Source organism: Nipponia nippon, unplaced genomic scaffold, assembly GCF_047370975.1.
Source record: "Nipponia nippon isolate SJK-2023a ecotype South Korea unplaced genomic scaffold, ASM4737097v1 scaffold_2, whole genome shotgun sequence".
Lineage (NCBI taxonomy): Eukaryota > Metazoa > Chordata > Aves > Pelecaniformes > Threskiornithidae > Nipponia > Nipponia nippon.
Genome location: NW_028262336.1, coordinates 34777609 through 34792586, shown reverse-complemented (window position 1 = coordinate 34792586; position 14978 = coordinate 34777609). Strand labels below are relative to the sequence as shown.

The 14978-nt window shown below is 46.1% G+C and overlaps 1 protein-coding gene across 1 annotated transcript; it reads left to right on the top strand.

Annotated features, from left to right (window-relative positions):
* Positions 1 to 3365: 3365 nt before the first annotated feature.
* Positions 3366 to 7181, top strand: LOC104020859 (uncharacterized). The gene is made up of 4 exons (XM_009474338.2): positions 3366 to 3543; positions 4536 to 4682; positions 6280 to 6429; positions 7174 to 7181. Exons 1-4 carry the CDS (start codon positions 3366 to 3368, stop codon positions 7179 to 7181), a joined length of 483 nt encoding a protein of 160 aa, XP_009472613.2.
* Positions 7182 to 14978: the final 7797 nt, after the last annotated feature.

Below are 14978 nucleotides of genomic sequence, written 5' to 3'. Positions count from 1 at the left end.
AGGGGTGCCGTCAGCCTTTGCAGAGGGTCGTCCAGACCCCACGGGGCTGTCGCAGGCAGAGTCATAGCAGGTCCTAGCCCTGCTTTCCACCTCAATAGGGTCATCACAGGGACCCCATGTCGAGATATGCCCCTCTGTCTCCAGTGGTCGAATGACAAAACCTCCATATGCAAACCATCCATATAACTCATCAGGGTAGAGTAGACCCACGGCACAGCCTTGTGGACCCCAGGGAAAGTACACCCTGAAAAATACAACCTTTAAACATTGTGGTCTTATAGGCCATACACTGTGGGGGGGATCAGGCACCTGCGCTGCCTTTTCCCCACACAAAGCCCCAGGTACCTGCAAATGGGATGGAGGAAGGGAGATATAGCAGGGCACCAGTGGCCATCGGAGAGAGTACTGCTCATTGCTATGGTTTCTAGAAACACTCTCATAACAACCACTACTGCAGTCAATGAGTGGCATGTAGCGAGGTTCACCTAAGTGGTGTTGTCAGGCTATCCCTGCTCCAAGTCTCTCCTTCTGCTGAGTGCCCCTTGCACAGCTGGAAGGAAAAAAATTGATGAAGACTTCCCCCTCCTTTGTCTCTGATTTTCTTCTCTTTTATGATGATTTATTTTAGGGAACACTCAAAACTTGGGGTTTACTTTGTTGGTCTCACATGCAGTGGTGCTGGCACAATGACAGATTTCTCAGGTCAGCGCTCATACTAACAGTTACCCCAAAAGGAAATTCCCTGTAGGACAAAAAACTCCCTTTATGATGAAAAATTAATTTGTGCTGTTGGTTGCTGGTTCTTTGTTTTTAAGTGAAAAGGAAAAGAAAAAAATACCCGCATCCTTTAAAAGTTCTGCAATATCAGAATACAAATTTGCAGCCTGTTATTCACCCACAGCAAGAAAGTCCGTACCAGCCATGGTGATTTCTTGTTTCCTTGCTGGGAAGGAAGTGAGAGCCCCACAGTTCAGCTAAAAGCCCCGTGGGACCGGAGGAGGGTGGTGAGGGAGGACACAGAGGCTGGAGAGGAGGAAGGAACCCTCCAAGCCCCTTCTGGCCCTGGGCACTTGCTGAGCCTGAGCGCCCTGCGCCGAGTTACCAAAAAGTCTAGCTAGGTGCCAGCCTCAGGGAAGGAAACACATTTACAGGAAAGCCCCAGATAATTTTCAAGGCTTTGCTATATAAACATATTAAAGATATTGAAGTAATCCACTGGCAGAAAGCAAGAAGCTTATTTCTTTCAATGTGTTTGTTTTAAGATGCCAATCAAAGGCTCTTTCCGCAGCGAAAACTCAGTGGTACATTTGCCTTTGTGCACGCAGTTGGGATTTGGCCCAAGAGGTGACAGCTGACAGATAAGGACTTAATTAATGTCCAGTAAGAGGCAGGAGGGACAAATGTTATCAGAAGTTTCACCCGACTCATGCGATGGGCCAATCATCTACTGAGAACTGCTATGGAGGTCTGAAAGCAGCATGGTCCCCCCCTCGGGATGACGGCTTTCCTTTTGTAGATGGGCAACGTTTCAGCCAATCTCATCCCCTGCACTGTAAGAAGAAAGCTTATGGAAAAATTGCTAATGACTTTGCTGGACCAGGCATCACGATGGACATTTGGGAGCACCGTCGATGTTGCACATGAGGAGAAAACTGGATTTTTAAGTTTTAAATCTGATGTTTTCTCCCAGTGATGGACGTAAAAGGCATGATACGAACTGCTGAGTGCTGGAACACAGTCCTCTTCTGCCTGCAGCTTGGTATCGTGTGAAATGAAGGATACACGAAATGTTTGGTTTACGAGTCATGACTTTCAATGAGAAGTGCCATCAATATATTAAATAGGGATGGGCATAAATAAAGTATTAAAAAAGTTAAACAGCAGGAAAATGAGCTCTATTATTTTTCCCTTGTAGGGCAAATTCCTTCCTACAGAGTTCAAAATACTTTTCCACAAGTAAATTACCTTCAAAACACAACCATAGAAGTTAAAAGTTCTCACTCTGAACTTTGCCAAGGAAAGAGGCACAAAATAAACTCATACATAAAAATCAAAGGCATGACGACTTAATTCTGTCAAAGATCAAAAAAATGCATTGAATCCCTTTTCTGTTGAGGGACAGGAAGAATTCCCTGGTAGTTTTCCCATTGGACAAGGGATGGTGCAGAGCACCACGGGGCTGCGGCCAGCCCTGCCTGCTCTGTGGGTGCCTCCTTTGGAGGGGGTGTGGAGCTGGTCCCACCATCTTGCTGCTCATCTCCCCCTCCCTGGCACTGCTCTGCTTGTGTTCAAGCATTGAAAAGTTGTTAGAAGTTAAGAAATGTTACAGTAAATGGTAGAAAAAGGTCCAAAAGGGAGCTTAAAGCCTGACTGGGCAGTCCAAGTCCCAAGGCCTGTCCTGACACAGCTCAAAGGCTGCGTTAAAGGTCACCTTTGAAACCAGGAGAAAAGCAATTGGGAAATTAATAGGTCAAATGTGGTGCTTCAGAAGTTTGGTTTTGGCAAATCACGTTCCTGTGGTGTGGGATGTGTTGCAAAGCAATACTCTGCTCTGGGGACCAGGCAGAGGAGACGGGGGCAGCCCTCACTGCGGCCCCCCCCAGGGCAGGACCCGCAGGCCGGGAGGGGGGCTGCTCCAGGAGCCTGACCTTCCTCCTCGCGCAGGACCTTGAGTCCAAAATATCGGCTGGGGTCTGACTCCTAGATGAGCACAGTGCCTGTGGGTCAGGCTGAGATCATACAGAAACTCTCCTTTCCTCTCTCAAGTCTCTTTATGCTGTTGCCTCTTGTTTGGTCTTGCCTTCTTTTCCTATTATAAACTGGTGTAAATTGCCTTATTTGTGGAAACAAACAACGGCCTCAGCCGGGCTCGGTATTTCACAGTCATACCTTCCACTTTCTCTGTTTACATATTTCTTCAGGACTGCAGCAGCGGTTCTCGGTTCCCCAGCATGGTTTGCCCTGTCGTCTCCTGAAGCTCGGAGGTGTCACACCTCCAGCCCTCCTGCCTTACCCATTTCAGAGCAAGCATAATGAGGGAAAAATTCAGGCAGAAAAGATACACTTGGATAGGAAGTATATGTATATATTTTTCAGCAGTGGCAAACATTTAGAGCTGCCCAGAAGTCTGAAATACTCTATTGGCAATGAAATCAGCTGGGGCTGCCAGAGGCACCCAGCAGCATCCAATTAATAGATTATAGGACCACGTAATAGATACGTATATATAGGTACGTAATAGATACATAATCAGCAGATCACGGGAGCCTAAGAAGTTTATCTCAGGGATATTAAAATACGCATGGCAACATTTCCTAATTAAAGAAAAGAAAACCCAACCTCTGGGTGAAGCATCGGATGGAACAATGTTATCAGACCTTGCTGGGCAAACACGAGGAGTGCATAAAACAAGCTGCTCCAAGGGAGAGCGGCACCTCTCATCCACCCGCCTTCCAAGAGCAATGGATCTCAAAGTGATCTGTGTGCTCTCCGTCATCCTCATTGTAGCCCTCAGCACCTTGGCAGAGGGAAGGACACCACCAAGTAAGTACATTCATCTGCTGTTGCCTTCACAGGTATATATGTGGGCCTGATCCTACTGACTGTAACTGCAGCAAGACCATGTCTCCAGTTTACGTATCAGACAGCGAATGTCTTGCTCTGGTACTATTACTGAAGTTGGAGACTACTTTTTAACTTTTTCAGAGAAATCTATGGCAAAATAAAAAAGACTGCAGGTGAGCTCTGGTGTTGGTGGAATAACCAGGAACCTGCTACAAAGGTAGAGGGACAGACATGTCCAGGAGCTCGCTAGAACAGGACCAGGACAGGAACAGGAGCTAACTTTGTCTAAATAGTCTTCTGACATTTATTTTATGCTACTTTGCCACATGAATACAATTTCAAAGAAGTCTATCTGCCTCCTCAATAGCAGACAAGTCATTTCGACAACTTAAGAACTGGAAAGCAAGTAGCTCAATGGCAGACACCTAGGGACATCTCCAGAATTTCTTGGTGGCGGATGACTGTGCAGTAGACTTAAAATGTTAAAAGTATAGATGCAACTGTTTGCATGTAATCCTATGTTTTTATAGTCACCTGACGATAATGCAAAGGTTTTGTATTTTTACACCTGTTCGAATATCCACTGGACCCTTAACTCTTTCTTTATTCACATGGGATGGGCAAAGCAACAAACATTTACTTAGCATGACATTTAAAGTTATGGGTTTTTACCATTTGATGTGGTCTATTTGAAGTCCAGAGACCCCACTGTGCTGGGCTGGCTGGGCCGCAAGTGAGACCACAGATTCTCAAAGGGTGGAGTACAACCCTTACTGAAATTGGTGGGAGTTTAAAAGTAGCTTTTAAACCACACAAGTTCTGGTCTTAGCGAGCGACAGAAAAGGTACTGTTACGAAGACAGACAGAGTCGAGGGAAAGATCATTGTTCCCAGTGGACACCTGATAAATGCACCTCTGGTAACAAGCGTGCAAACTGGCACCCAGTAACATGTTACTTCTCTCCTGAACAGCAAGATGCCAGTGTAAAGTGGCCCTCAGGGAGAGGAGGAACTGCGGCTACCCGGGAATCTCAGCAGCGGAGTGCAGGAAAGCTGGGTGCTGCTTCAACACTGCACTCCCCGGCGTTCCCTGGTGCTTTGCTCCTAAAGCAAAGAAAGGTAATATCTCCGCCAGAAACACTGCTTTTCCTCATGTGTGATTACGCAGATATGTGTACAACGGGGAGCAGCTCTGCTTCTCTTCTTAGGCCAATGAAGCGAGCACAAACCTCTCTGTTAGAAGACCAGTGGTAGTAAAATGCAAAGTCAAACCTTGCTTACCCATCAGTCTTCTATCTCATCCTTTTCACACAAGATATTTCCTCTTCCTTCAGGCTTCTAGTTGTCAAATAACCCATGCTGATTAGCTAAAAACTTTTCACTGTCGGTTGTGGTCTCGTTCATCAGTGGAGCAAGGGATCCTCAGCACTTATTTAAATGGGTTTCTATGTGGCTCAGGAGGACTTTAGCACTGCACGTCAAAGAAATCAGAAAGTCCTGAGTAGATGAGTCCATCTGTAGTTGTTTGTCACCTGTACAAAAGATAACAGACATGCCGTAACTTCTAGGCTTTTTGCTCTTTTCTCCAGCCTGTTTTGACAACTGCTACTTCCTTCCTGTTGCCCAGCATGACTCCACTTGGTGATTCTTATTTTCTCTCCTGTTTTTGCTCCCAGTCTTTGTTCAATGAAATCTCCAAAATATCCCAGGGGAAATCCTTTTCTCCATTAGATTCTTCCTTCTAAAGCTTCTAAACTCCTGCCTCCTTTTTTTGCCTGTTTTCTGAGAGGGTAAGAGCTGCTCTCCCAGTCCCTCAAGGACAGGGTCTGTATGGTACATAGCTGCGGAATGTAAGCTACATTTGCTGGGCTGACCGTGCGGCTCCTTCGTAGGAGAACTTCAGGGCAGTCTCAGCAGTTGCACAGGTGAAATGGAAGGAAGTGAGGGTGCAAAGACGTTACCCAATAAAAGATCTTGATATGAATCAAGATTGATCAACAGGGCTCAGAGTTGTCAGAGGAAAAATATAATTTTGCTTTTAAACAGTTTGCATTTCATTAAAATCTTGAAAAACAAATGGCAGCAGCTTACAGTGTCATTTTCATAGAATTGCTTTTCTGAGCAGAACTGTTTCAGGACAGGAAAACTGAATTAGTCAGGCAAGGTGGTATAACCTCTTTATCTGTGATTTTACTTTTAATTGCCTGGATGAGCTGTGATTTCCTCCTAAATGGCCTATCTGCTTTCCATAACTCAAGTTGGCATGCAGAGGAGGCTGGGTTTTCCTCTCCTCGCATTAGCCAGGCTGCTCCGGAGTTAGCATTGGGTCAGGTCATGAATATACCCTGGTCTGAGCCTAGCGTCTGCAGTACCATTACGGGAGACATTCAGCTCTTGACCCCATTGCTGGATCTAGGAAAGGTAAAGCTGGGTTCCTGCCTGACAGGCACTTCTAGGGACGAATTCTGCTCCCTCTGACCTCTGGGGCACAGCAGCAATTCCTTACCCCTTGGTATTTAGTTTTGCCTGACAGGCATGGTAAGGGTTTGGGTGAACCTGCTGCCTGAAATCGGTGTGGAGAAGGTCATCACGGCTGTCATGTCTGCTCACTGACCTCACCTTTGTGCCGCACCTTTTATTTGTGAATTATGCCGCCAGGTACACAGAGCATAAAGTAACACAGCCTCCTTCCTTCCTTTGTTTTTGCTTTACGCAGTTAGGAAAGTATGTCCCAACGATCCTTACGCCAGGATAAACTGCGGCTTCCCCGGCATCACGGCTAAGGAGTGTGAAAAGAAGGGGTGCTGCTTCAGGGCACAGCCCGCTGGTGTCCCCTGGTGCTTTTACCACCGCGTGGTGGAGGCAGGTAATGTCCTGACCGAGACACCGTCCCTTGTGTCCCCATGGACGCACCACAGCTCCTGGCGGGGTCCGTGCTGCGCCCGTGCTTGGCGCGCTGTGCCAGCCCGGCGTGGCAAGGGGCCGTGCCTGAGGGAGTGAGCAAGATGGGGTCTCCATGCCTTCCTGTTGTGGGTGCAGAGCTCAGCCCTCACCCAGGGCATGAGCCGAGAAGAAGTGGCTAAACCCTAAAAAGACCGACTTCTGGCACAGAGGGTGGGTGTTCCCAACGCATCTAAGCCAGGGACTTATGGGCAATGGGGCTGCACGGGTAGTCCGGGCTCAGGTGTGAGCTCAAGCCTTCAGCTAATGCACTGGTAGAGGTGCAGCTACCAAACTCACATCTACTTTATCACAAGAGAGAAAAGGCTTTGCTTTAGAAATGGGGAATGAAATTTACAGAAATTTCTGATCCCCTCCTTCTGTTTTTTTTAATTAGGATTGACCTTTCAGTATATCTAACATAGATAACCAATAGCCTCACCCAATTCTAACCCATGCCACAGCATATTTTGTACTGGAAACAATTCACCATAATTTGGTTTTACTGATCTGAATCATAGTTAGGAAATACAAGGGAGGGGAAAGCAACTGCTAAAAAATTGCCTTTTTGATGTCCTGCATCTAGGCAAAACATTTCCTAGCATCCTGTGTAATTCGTGGAGAAAACACGTCCCTTAATCCGCTTCTCCTTTTTCCCTCCCTTCCCCAGCTTGTTAAAGGAGAAACTTCCATCAAGAATCTCGCGATCTTTGGACCTACTGCAATGACAAACAATAGCCGGAGGTCCCAACTCAGTCTTTATAGTTTGTAACGGCTATGATTTCTAATTTTTATCTTGGATTGACTTCTTTCTGATGAAAAGTTGCAGCTTTCATTCTTTCAGTAGGCTAGAACTGTGCAGGTTTTCACTGCAATAAAAGAACTAAGACACAATTTGTGAGTTCTCTGCTATCTTTATTTTAAAGCTGTGTATTTCCCTGTTTCCCAGGAAATTGGACATCTTAGCAAGCTGCCGATGAGACTAGTCACTAACACTTCTGAAAGGGACATGGCACTCAGCTTTTTGTGTTAGTTACACTTCACACTCACAAGTGACCGCTTGCATTTGTTCACACGGGCTTCACATGGGCCACTTGCCCTTCTAAATACTGAAAATATTCAGTGTTTCCCTTTATATAACTACAGCTGTGGCTTTGGGCTTTTTTTTTTCCCCCCTCGAGACATAGGGAAGGGCACCTTTCTTAGCTGACCACCGAGCTGGTCTGACTCAGAGACCTCCTGCTCTCTGCATCATCTCTGGTGCTGCCAATCCCTCGGTGCCACTACCAGCGGGGCACGAAGTAGCTCGGGAAGGCAGGTACCCAGCTGGTACCCTACCTAACCCGACACGGGCCCCGGCTGCTGATGCAACGTGCGGCTGAAACACCGGGCACTCTCACTGTTAACCAGCGTCCCTACAGGTGGGTGCCCTGGGTCATGCTCAGGAAAAGTCTCTGCAACGCTAAAAGCAAGAAACAGGTCCCCCTGGCCCTGACCTATACCTGAAATAGAGCCTGCTGCGTCTCACCAGACATAGGAGAAGCTCCTGGTCCCCAGGCGAGTATGGCTGCTTTCTCCTGGGTGTCTTTAATGCTCAGCACGGCAGCTCAAATGCTCCCCTGCTTCAGCTGAGAGCACAGTAAAGAGCCTCTAAGAGCACCCTTAGGAACAAAATGGGTAATGCGAGACTGCCACGGCAGCAAGCCGTGCTCAGGGCTTAGCAAGAAAGACGAGTTGTGCAGGGTTGTGCTGCAAGGAGAGAGAAAATGGTGGAGACACATGCCTCCTTAGAGATTTCTCCAAGGACACTTTTGTGATGAGTAGGTTTATCCAAGCGGGTAAAAATTAGTCATTCATAAAAACTTCATTATCTCGCACTTACAATAGGCTCAATAATATGATTTGAATATGGTAGGATATTGGTTGTCATATGAGCAATAAACTGACAAGTGTACCGAAGGTCTTTGAAGGTCTTTGCTAAGGAAGGTTTGGCGCTGTGGCCCAGGTGAATTTGGAAGGCCTGAGCATAGTGTAATCATGGTAATACTGCACTGCAAAACCTGGTGCAACAACTAGGTGCATTCACCTGGTAACGGGGCCTTCATAGGAGTCTCGCTGGGAGAAAGAATGAAAACGCAGCCACATTGAAAAGGATAACCCTAATTAGAGCTGCTGGAAATCATCTGCAGAGACTGAAATTAGGCTGCCAGAGTCAGTGCTCTTCCAGGGCAGAGCTCTCACAGAGCCATACATATTCATCAAAAGGCTTTTCCTTCTGCAGAGACATGTGCTGCCATGCGCAACACAGAGTGTAAGGGGGCATGCGGGTATTTCAGAGGAACAGGCTCAGATAGATAACGGCTTACTGCTCTTTTCTCACCCTCCCAGACCTCTCCATCGTGGCTGTGCCAGTGAGGCAGGTGCAGGTTGGTGGTCCTGCTGAGCTTCCCCTGCCACAGTGTACCTGGGCTGTATTCGGCTTTGCAAGAAAAATTATGAACAGAAATGTCTTAGTAAGGGGGGCGGTGGGTTCTGTGGCATCCTCTGCTGCAAAACCTGATTGGGAAGCTCAGCCTGGCAAAGCACAGGAGCTGAAACTCCTGGGAACTGCTGGAGCCCCTCTGTTGGAATGGTCTGCATGTCAGCGTGGAGAAAAACAGCTGTGACGGTGCAGGAAAGCCACGCTGACAGCAATTTAACCCCAAAGGGACAAAGCATGAAGGGCTGAACTTGCTCACTTGCTGTCCCTGGGCATGGTGTCCCCTGCAAAAACCATTAACTGCTGTGTGCTGATCAGCAAACCATTCCCAACAGCATGCTAAGCCAAGGCACTGGGTCATGCAGTTGCTCTGGACTTTTGAGGTTATAAATCAGAGTTAGTTGCTCACAGCACAAAGAATTATGACCTAAGGATCTGTCATCATCCTAAGGGATGATGGCTATTCTGGGAATTTACATTAAGTAAATGTTTGAGGTCTCTCTATGTAGACAGTTATCCACACCCACCCAAATGCACTTGAAAAAACTGCCTAGAATTCTTAAAATTAACATTTTTGGTGAGAAAACAAGCTGGCAAAAAACAGAATAAAAGCCACAGCCTCCGAGGATTTGAAGATGGGAGGCAGAGCCGAGGCAGAGCCAAGGCAGAGCAAAGTAAGATCCCCAAACAGAAACGCACACCAAACAGGAGTGTGCAGGACCTGCAGAGATGTGGCTACAGAAGGAGGGACCTTCCTCTTCTCACCTTCAGAGTCAGGCTGCGGGCTCTCCACACCTGAGTCAGTCACCACAGGCGCTGTTCACAGCCCTCAGAGAGAAAAAGACACCTCTGGGCTGGAAATCACCCGGCTAGTTCAGATGTCCCCAGTAGGGCAAATCGAACTGCCCAGAAAGGCCTCCTTCCTGCTCCAAGGGGTATCTAGACAAGCAGCTGTTATGTATCTGCTCTCCTTCCTTGGGTTTTCCCATCAGTGGCTCTTGATGCTGGAGAGAGCCACTCAAGGGACAGGAGACAGACAGGGATGGGGAACACCACTGCCCTGGCACGGATTTCTGACTTGATGCTAGCTTTCTTAGCCGACCTGGTGGCAGAGGCCCAAGAAAGACAAATCACTGCACGGGAAGAGAGGCGTCCTGGCTGCTGACAACTGATTGCCTTTTGGAGCTCACAGTCTGGCCAGCAGACAGACATGAGTAGATACGTGCAGTTCGTTCATTCATTTTGCATCAATAGATTGACAAGCTTCGCTAACGCACGCGATTGAAATAGCTTCACGTTATTGGATTGTGTAAAGTCTGTCCTTTTCTGTCCCTTTCATCTTTTTCTTTCGTTCTTTTTGCTTGTATGTAGCTCTATCCAGCACTAGGAAGAGAAATTAAAACAGAAACTTTAAAACTGTTTTTAGTGTTTCAGGCTGGTTATTTTACCCAACTAATCTCTATAATGGAAAGAAACTCAAGTGCACTCACAACACCTTGAGACTGATGGGTGGCCACCCTGGGTCATTTCAGATGTTCATCTAGCCCTCTGTCTGTTCAGTGACCAGAAGGGCTGTCTAGGGAGAGGTGCAGGATAAGCACACGAGGCTTCTCTTCTAACAAAATGCAGGACTGTCACAAATACGAATCAGTTTTAACAAGCAAATATGAGAAGCCCAAATGAAGACTTACCCTTTGTATCTCTGCAACTCTGCTTGCACATCCGCATCACTGTACAGTGAGTGCCGAATAAGTAACAAAGTTCTGAATATTTTTCTGGGGGAAAAAAAATTAGGTCAGCTACATGATTTTCATCAGCAAAGGTGCTACCGTAACAGGAATCAATTCTTTGTGACACAAAGCATTTGTGCTGATGAGGCTATTACGCGGATAGTGAATGACATTTAAAATCACGAATGCCTGGTAGTCCTAAACTGTCTGTAAGCATGACAGCTGTGTGCAACCAATGCTTCAGCTTCTAATAAAGGCTGAATAGAAAATGCTTGACATTGCAGACTGATTGCCTGTGTGGTTCTTCAGCGAGTGAGGATATTCTATCGTTTTTTAAAGCAATTGTAGCCAAGGAAATGGTCTCAGAAATTATTAATTTTGAAGCAATGCAGGAAAGCTGTATTTGTCTGACATGGAGAATTAATAGGGGAGAAAACTAGGACAGACAAGGAGCTCAGAGCAGATGGGTGCTAGCAACAAAGAACAAACCTGTAGCAATGAGAAAAAGGGACAGAACTGAAAACATCTCCAAAAATGTGTATTTTAATGTGCCCACTTACTTCAGATCCCATTTTCAAATGTCTCTGGAAAGGGTAGCTTCCTGCTACAGCTAGTATCACACACCTCCTCTGGCAAAGCACGGTTTCAGACAAGGTGCTAAACCAAAGTGAAAAAGAATACAGAAACTGCAGTCTTCCTCTGTTGAGAGCAGCTAAATAGCACAGTTCTGCCACACGTCTCTAATGAGCTACTGGTTTTACTAAAGCTTAAAAGCTTGATCATGATGCCATTGAACAGCTTGGAAAGCAGAAGGTAAAACACAAGAACCAAATCTGACTCCCTGTGTTAAAACCAGGCAGAATGATGATCTCAAGACCCAGATTCAGTTTCCAGGAGGGTGCCCTCGCTGCCAGGCTGAGTCCAAAAAGGGGGACTCACTGCTCTGAGGAGCGGGTCGCAAAACCTTCCTTATGAGCAAAGTTCAGGTGAGAGTTTCCCAAGCAGCTCTCTGCCAGAAACAAAAGTCCTCTTTGGGCAGAACAGTCCATTATTACTCTGTAGACTTCTTTTTCCACATCTGAACCTTCTTCTAAAGCATTTGAAAGCTGCCAGCATCAGTATACAAAACAGCGAGCTGCCCGACTACCTAAGATGGCATGCATGATCCCTGTCCCAGTACACTCCACCAGGTACACAACGGGAGGATGAGACTACAAGTGTGTCCTCAGTCATAGAAGACAACGGCCAAACAGATAGACTTTGCTTCAAAATATGCGTGCTGCAATGCATAATACCTTCAAGTGCTACAACTAACTAGTAGCACTCTCAGACGCTTTCGAAGAGGATGCTGTTTTGTTTAAGTGTTTGCAGTCATTTGGTGCTACCCCCCCCCCCCCCCGCTAGTGAATGGTAAAATTTCTGTGTGCCTATCAGAGGTGAGCAGGGTAAGAAAACAAAGTACTTTTCTGCTGGAGGCTAGTGTATCCATTCGTCTAGCTATAATAACTTCTTGTGCTTTGCGAGCACCCTTTGTATACCCATTGTGGTAGCCAGAAATTCCCCTCAGAGAAGACACTAGACAAAGACAGGCTCTTTCAGGGTCTTGTTCCCATTGATCTCCAAGTTACATCTCCCAGGCTTCCTTCAACATGCGCTTCCATCTCTGAGTGTAACAAAAGGTTACGCTTTTGGTTGTTTTGGAAAACCCAAGTTTTGAGGGATTTAATACTGAAATACCACAACTGAAATGAAACTCTGGAAGTCTTGAATCACAACATTTCACTGCAGCTGAGCCAAACACCTTCACTGCTGAACTTGTTGCAGAAACTCTAAGAAATTCACAGGGTTCAAAGCCCATGAAAGTTAGCTGGGTCTGACTAAACACAGGAGTGGACTGATGGTGGTTTGAAAGCAGACAGCATCAGTTTGATGATTGTGGTCTGTGGTGTTTCCAGGAAGCTTCATGAAAGGTAAATTTGGTAAGTAAAACCCAGCCAGGACAGATGCTCCTTCCTACCACAAAGCAGGATTTCCCCTGCTTGTTACCCTTTTTCAGACTTGGCATTACGCCCCATCCAAGGCATGCTTTACCAAGACTTAGGATATGGGTTTCAACAAACAGAAGGGGCAAAATCAAAAGCTTTACTGTAGCTTTTGTTTCTTCTCTAACTACTTTGGGTCTACTTTCTGATTCTTACACAGAAGAAAGACAAAAAGCACCTGCAAGACTCTTGATAAAGCCATGATATCTACTTAAATATTTGACTCTACAGGTGGCAGTGGGGATGAGCAAGGAGGTCCTAGGAAGAGGCGGAGCTTTATTCAACCTGCCCAGCAGAGCAGATGAACTGGCGGTGGGACAAGAGAATGACTACATGCTAGAAAGAATTGGGGGGAAATAGTGCATCTCTGAGGGGTGTTTTTGCAGTCAGAAGCTGACAATGAATCAGCTTCGTGTTTTGATAATATTTTCCGTCTGTGGGAGAGATGAAGTATTGACTTCCTTCTCAGCCTTCCCATGTGTGTGTGGGCACAGGAACAAAACTGAAACGTCAGGTATCCAGCAATGCCATTGCACAAAGTTAACATTGCCTAGAAAACTCACAGATCTTGAACAAATCTTCAAGGCACAGAAAAAAAATAAAAGAAACCAAATGAGGCTATGAAATTTAAAATAAAATAAAAATGGAAATGGATGCAATTAGTGCCAATTTCACTAATCCAGCCCTTGACAGCGTTTCTGCCCTAAATAAGAGCTTGCAACACACACTTCCCCGCCAAGCCCTTTATGCAGGCTCTCCCAAGACAAGATGTCAGTGCTAGCGACTGACAGCACGACGGCTGCTCATTGCTCACCTGGGCACTGCACAGATCCTGGTATCCTGCCATGCTGAAAGAGGTGATCCTTCTTACCGCAGCAGCCTCCCTGCCTTCCAACCTGCATTACGAAGCAGGTTTGAAATTGATAGCTATTAAAAAATACAACATTAAGTGTCCTATATTTTCAAACTCCCTTTATTTTATTAATCCATTTTGGATACACAGTGGTTGGTAACTGCATGTGAGGTATATTAATTTTTGCAGCGTTGCTAATGAGAAGTTTATGGCTGGCTTATTTCATAGCATTAACCGTAGTATAAAACATTTAAAGTAATTTATGTCGCCAGTCAAGCTACGAAGGACTCCTGTTCCTGCTCTATGGACAGTTGGCATGGGGAGTCATCTAGTTTTTGGGACCATAATTCCTTCCATCTAGTATTATTTGCAGGTCTATAAAACATAACAAAGTATTCTCTCTGCTATCATTAGAAAATTGTCTTGCCGTTAGCTTTGAAAATGCAATCCTATTGTGTCCTTAGGGTAGTTTAAGCATCACAGCTCACGTTATCTAGGACTGGACACTTAACTAACTTGTAAAAGTTATGGCTGTTATCCTTGACCTGTGGTGACCAACGCAGGCAATTTTCTTGCTGTGGTGGTCAGGAGGGGTGGCACAAGGACAGTGATGTTGTCTAGGCTTGACCTTAAGTCCAATACACAAACAGACAGCTTAATAGCATGAAAAGCCACCCAGCCAGCAAAGTATATGGCAAAGTAAGGGATACGTACAGTGAAACCCTTCTTCTGACACTGGTGTCCTTGGGGCCTTACGCAGGTCGAGTTTTCTGCCCAAGAGCTTCCCTGCCAGTGCAATAGGAAGCAGCAGTCCCGATGCCTCAGGGACTGTATTTTGGGAGACTGTTCGGAATGCAAGAGTATGGGGAACATCTGCTGACACTTGCAGGTAGCATGGTCAAGATGAACAGCAGATAAGTCTGTAGAAGAAAAATCCATCAAAGGCAAGAAAACCCAAAGATAATCCCACTGGCTCAGGAGTCCTCAAATTGTGTAGGGTTTGTCAGGGAAGCACCCCCTGATGCTTGCTCTGTTCTTGCACTCTTCCCTGTGCGGTGCTGTTGTTCACCGTCAGCTACTGGGCAATACAGACCTTTGCTCTGGGCCAACGTGACTGCACTTACGTTTTTAAGAATTTTTACTGGGTATTTCTGTAACCTACCTGTATTGGGAGTTACTTGAAACCACCACAATGTACATCTGAAACAGTCAATTCCATGTCCTTGCTGGCTGCCAGAACCTAGGAGCAGGCAGCGAAAACGTATCACTACCAACGCACCTGCCGCTTCCCTTTGAGAGAGAACAGGGACAAAGGCATCTGTCTGAAAATAATAACACTTTATTTGATTTTTTTTTTGTTACATTATCATA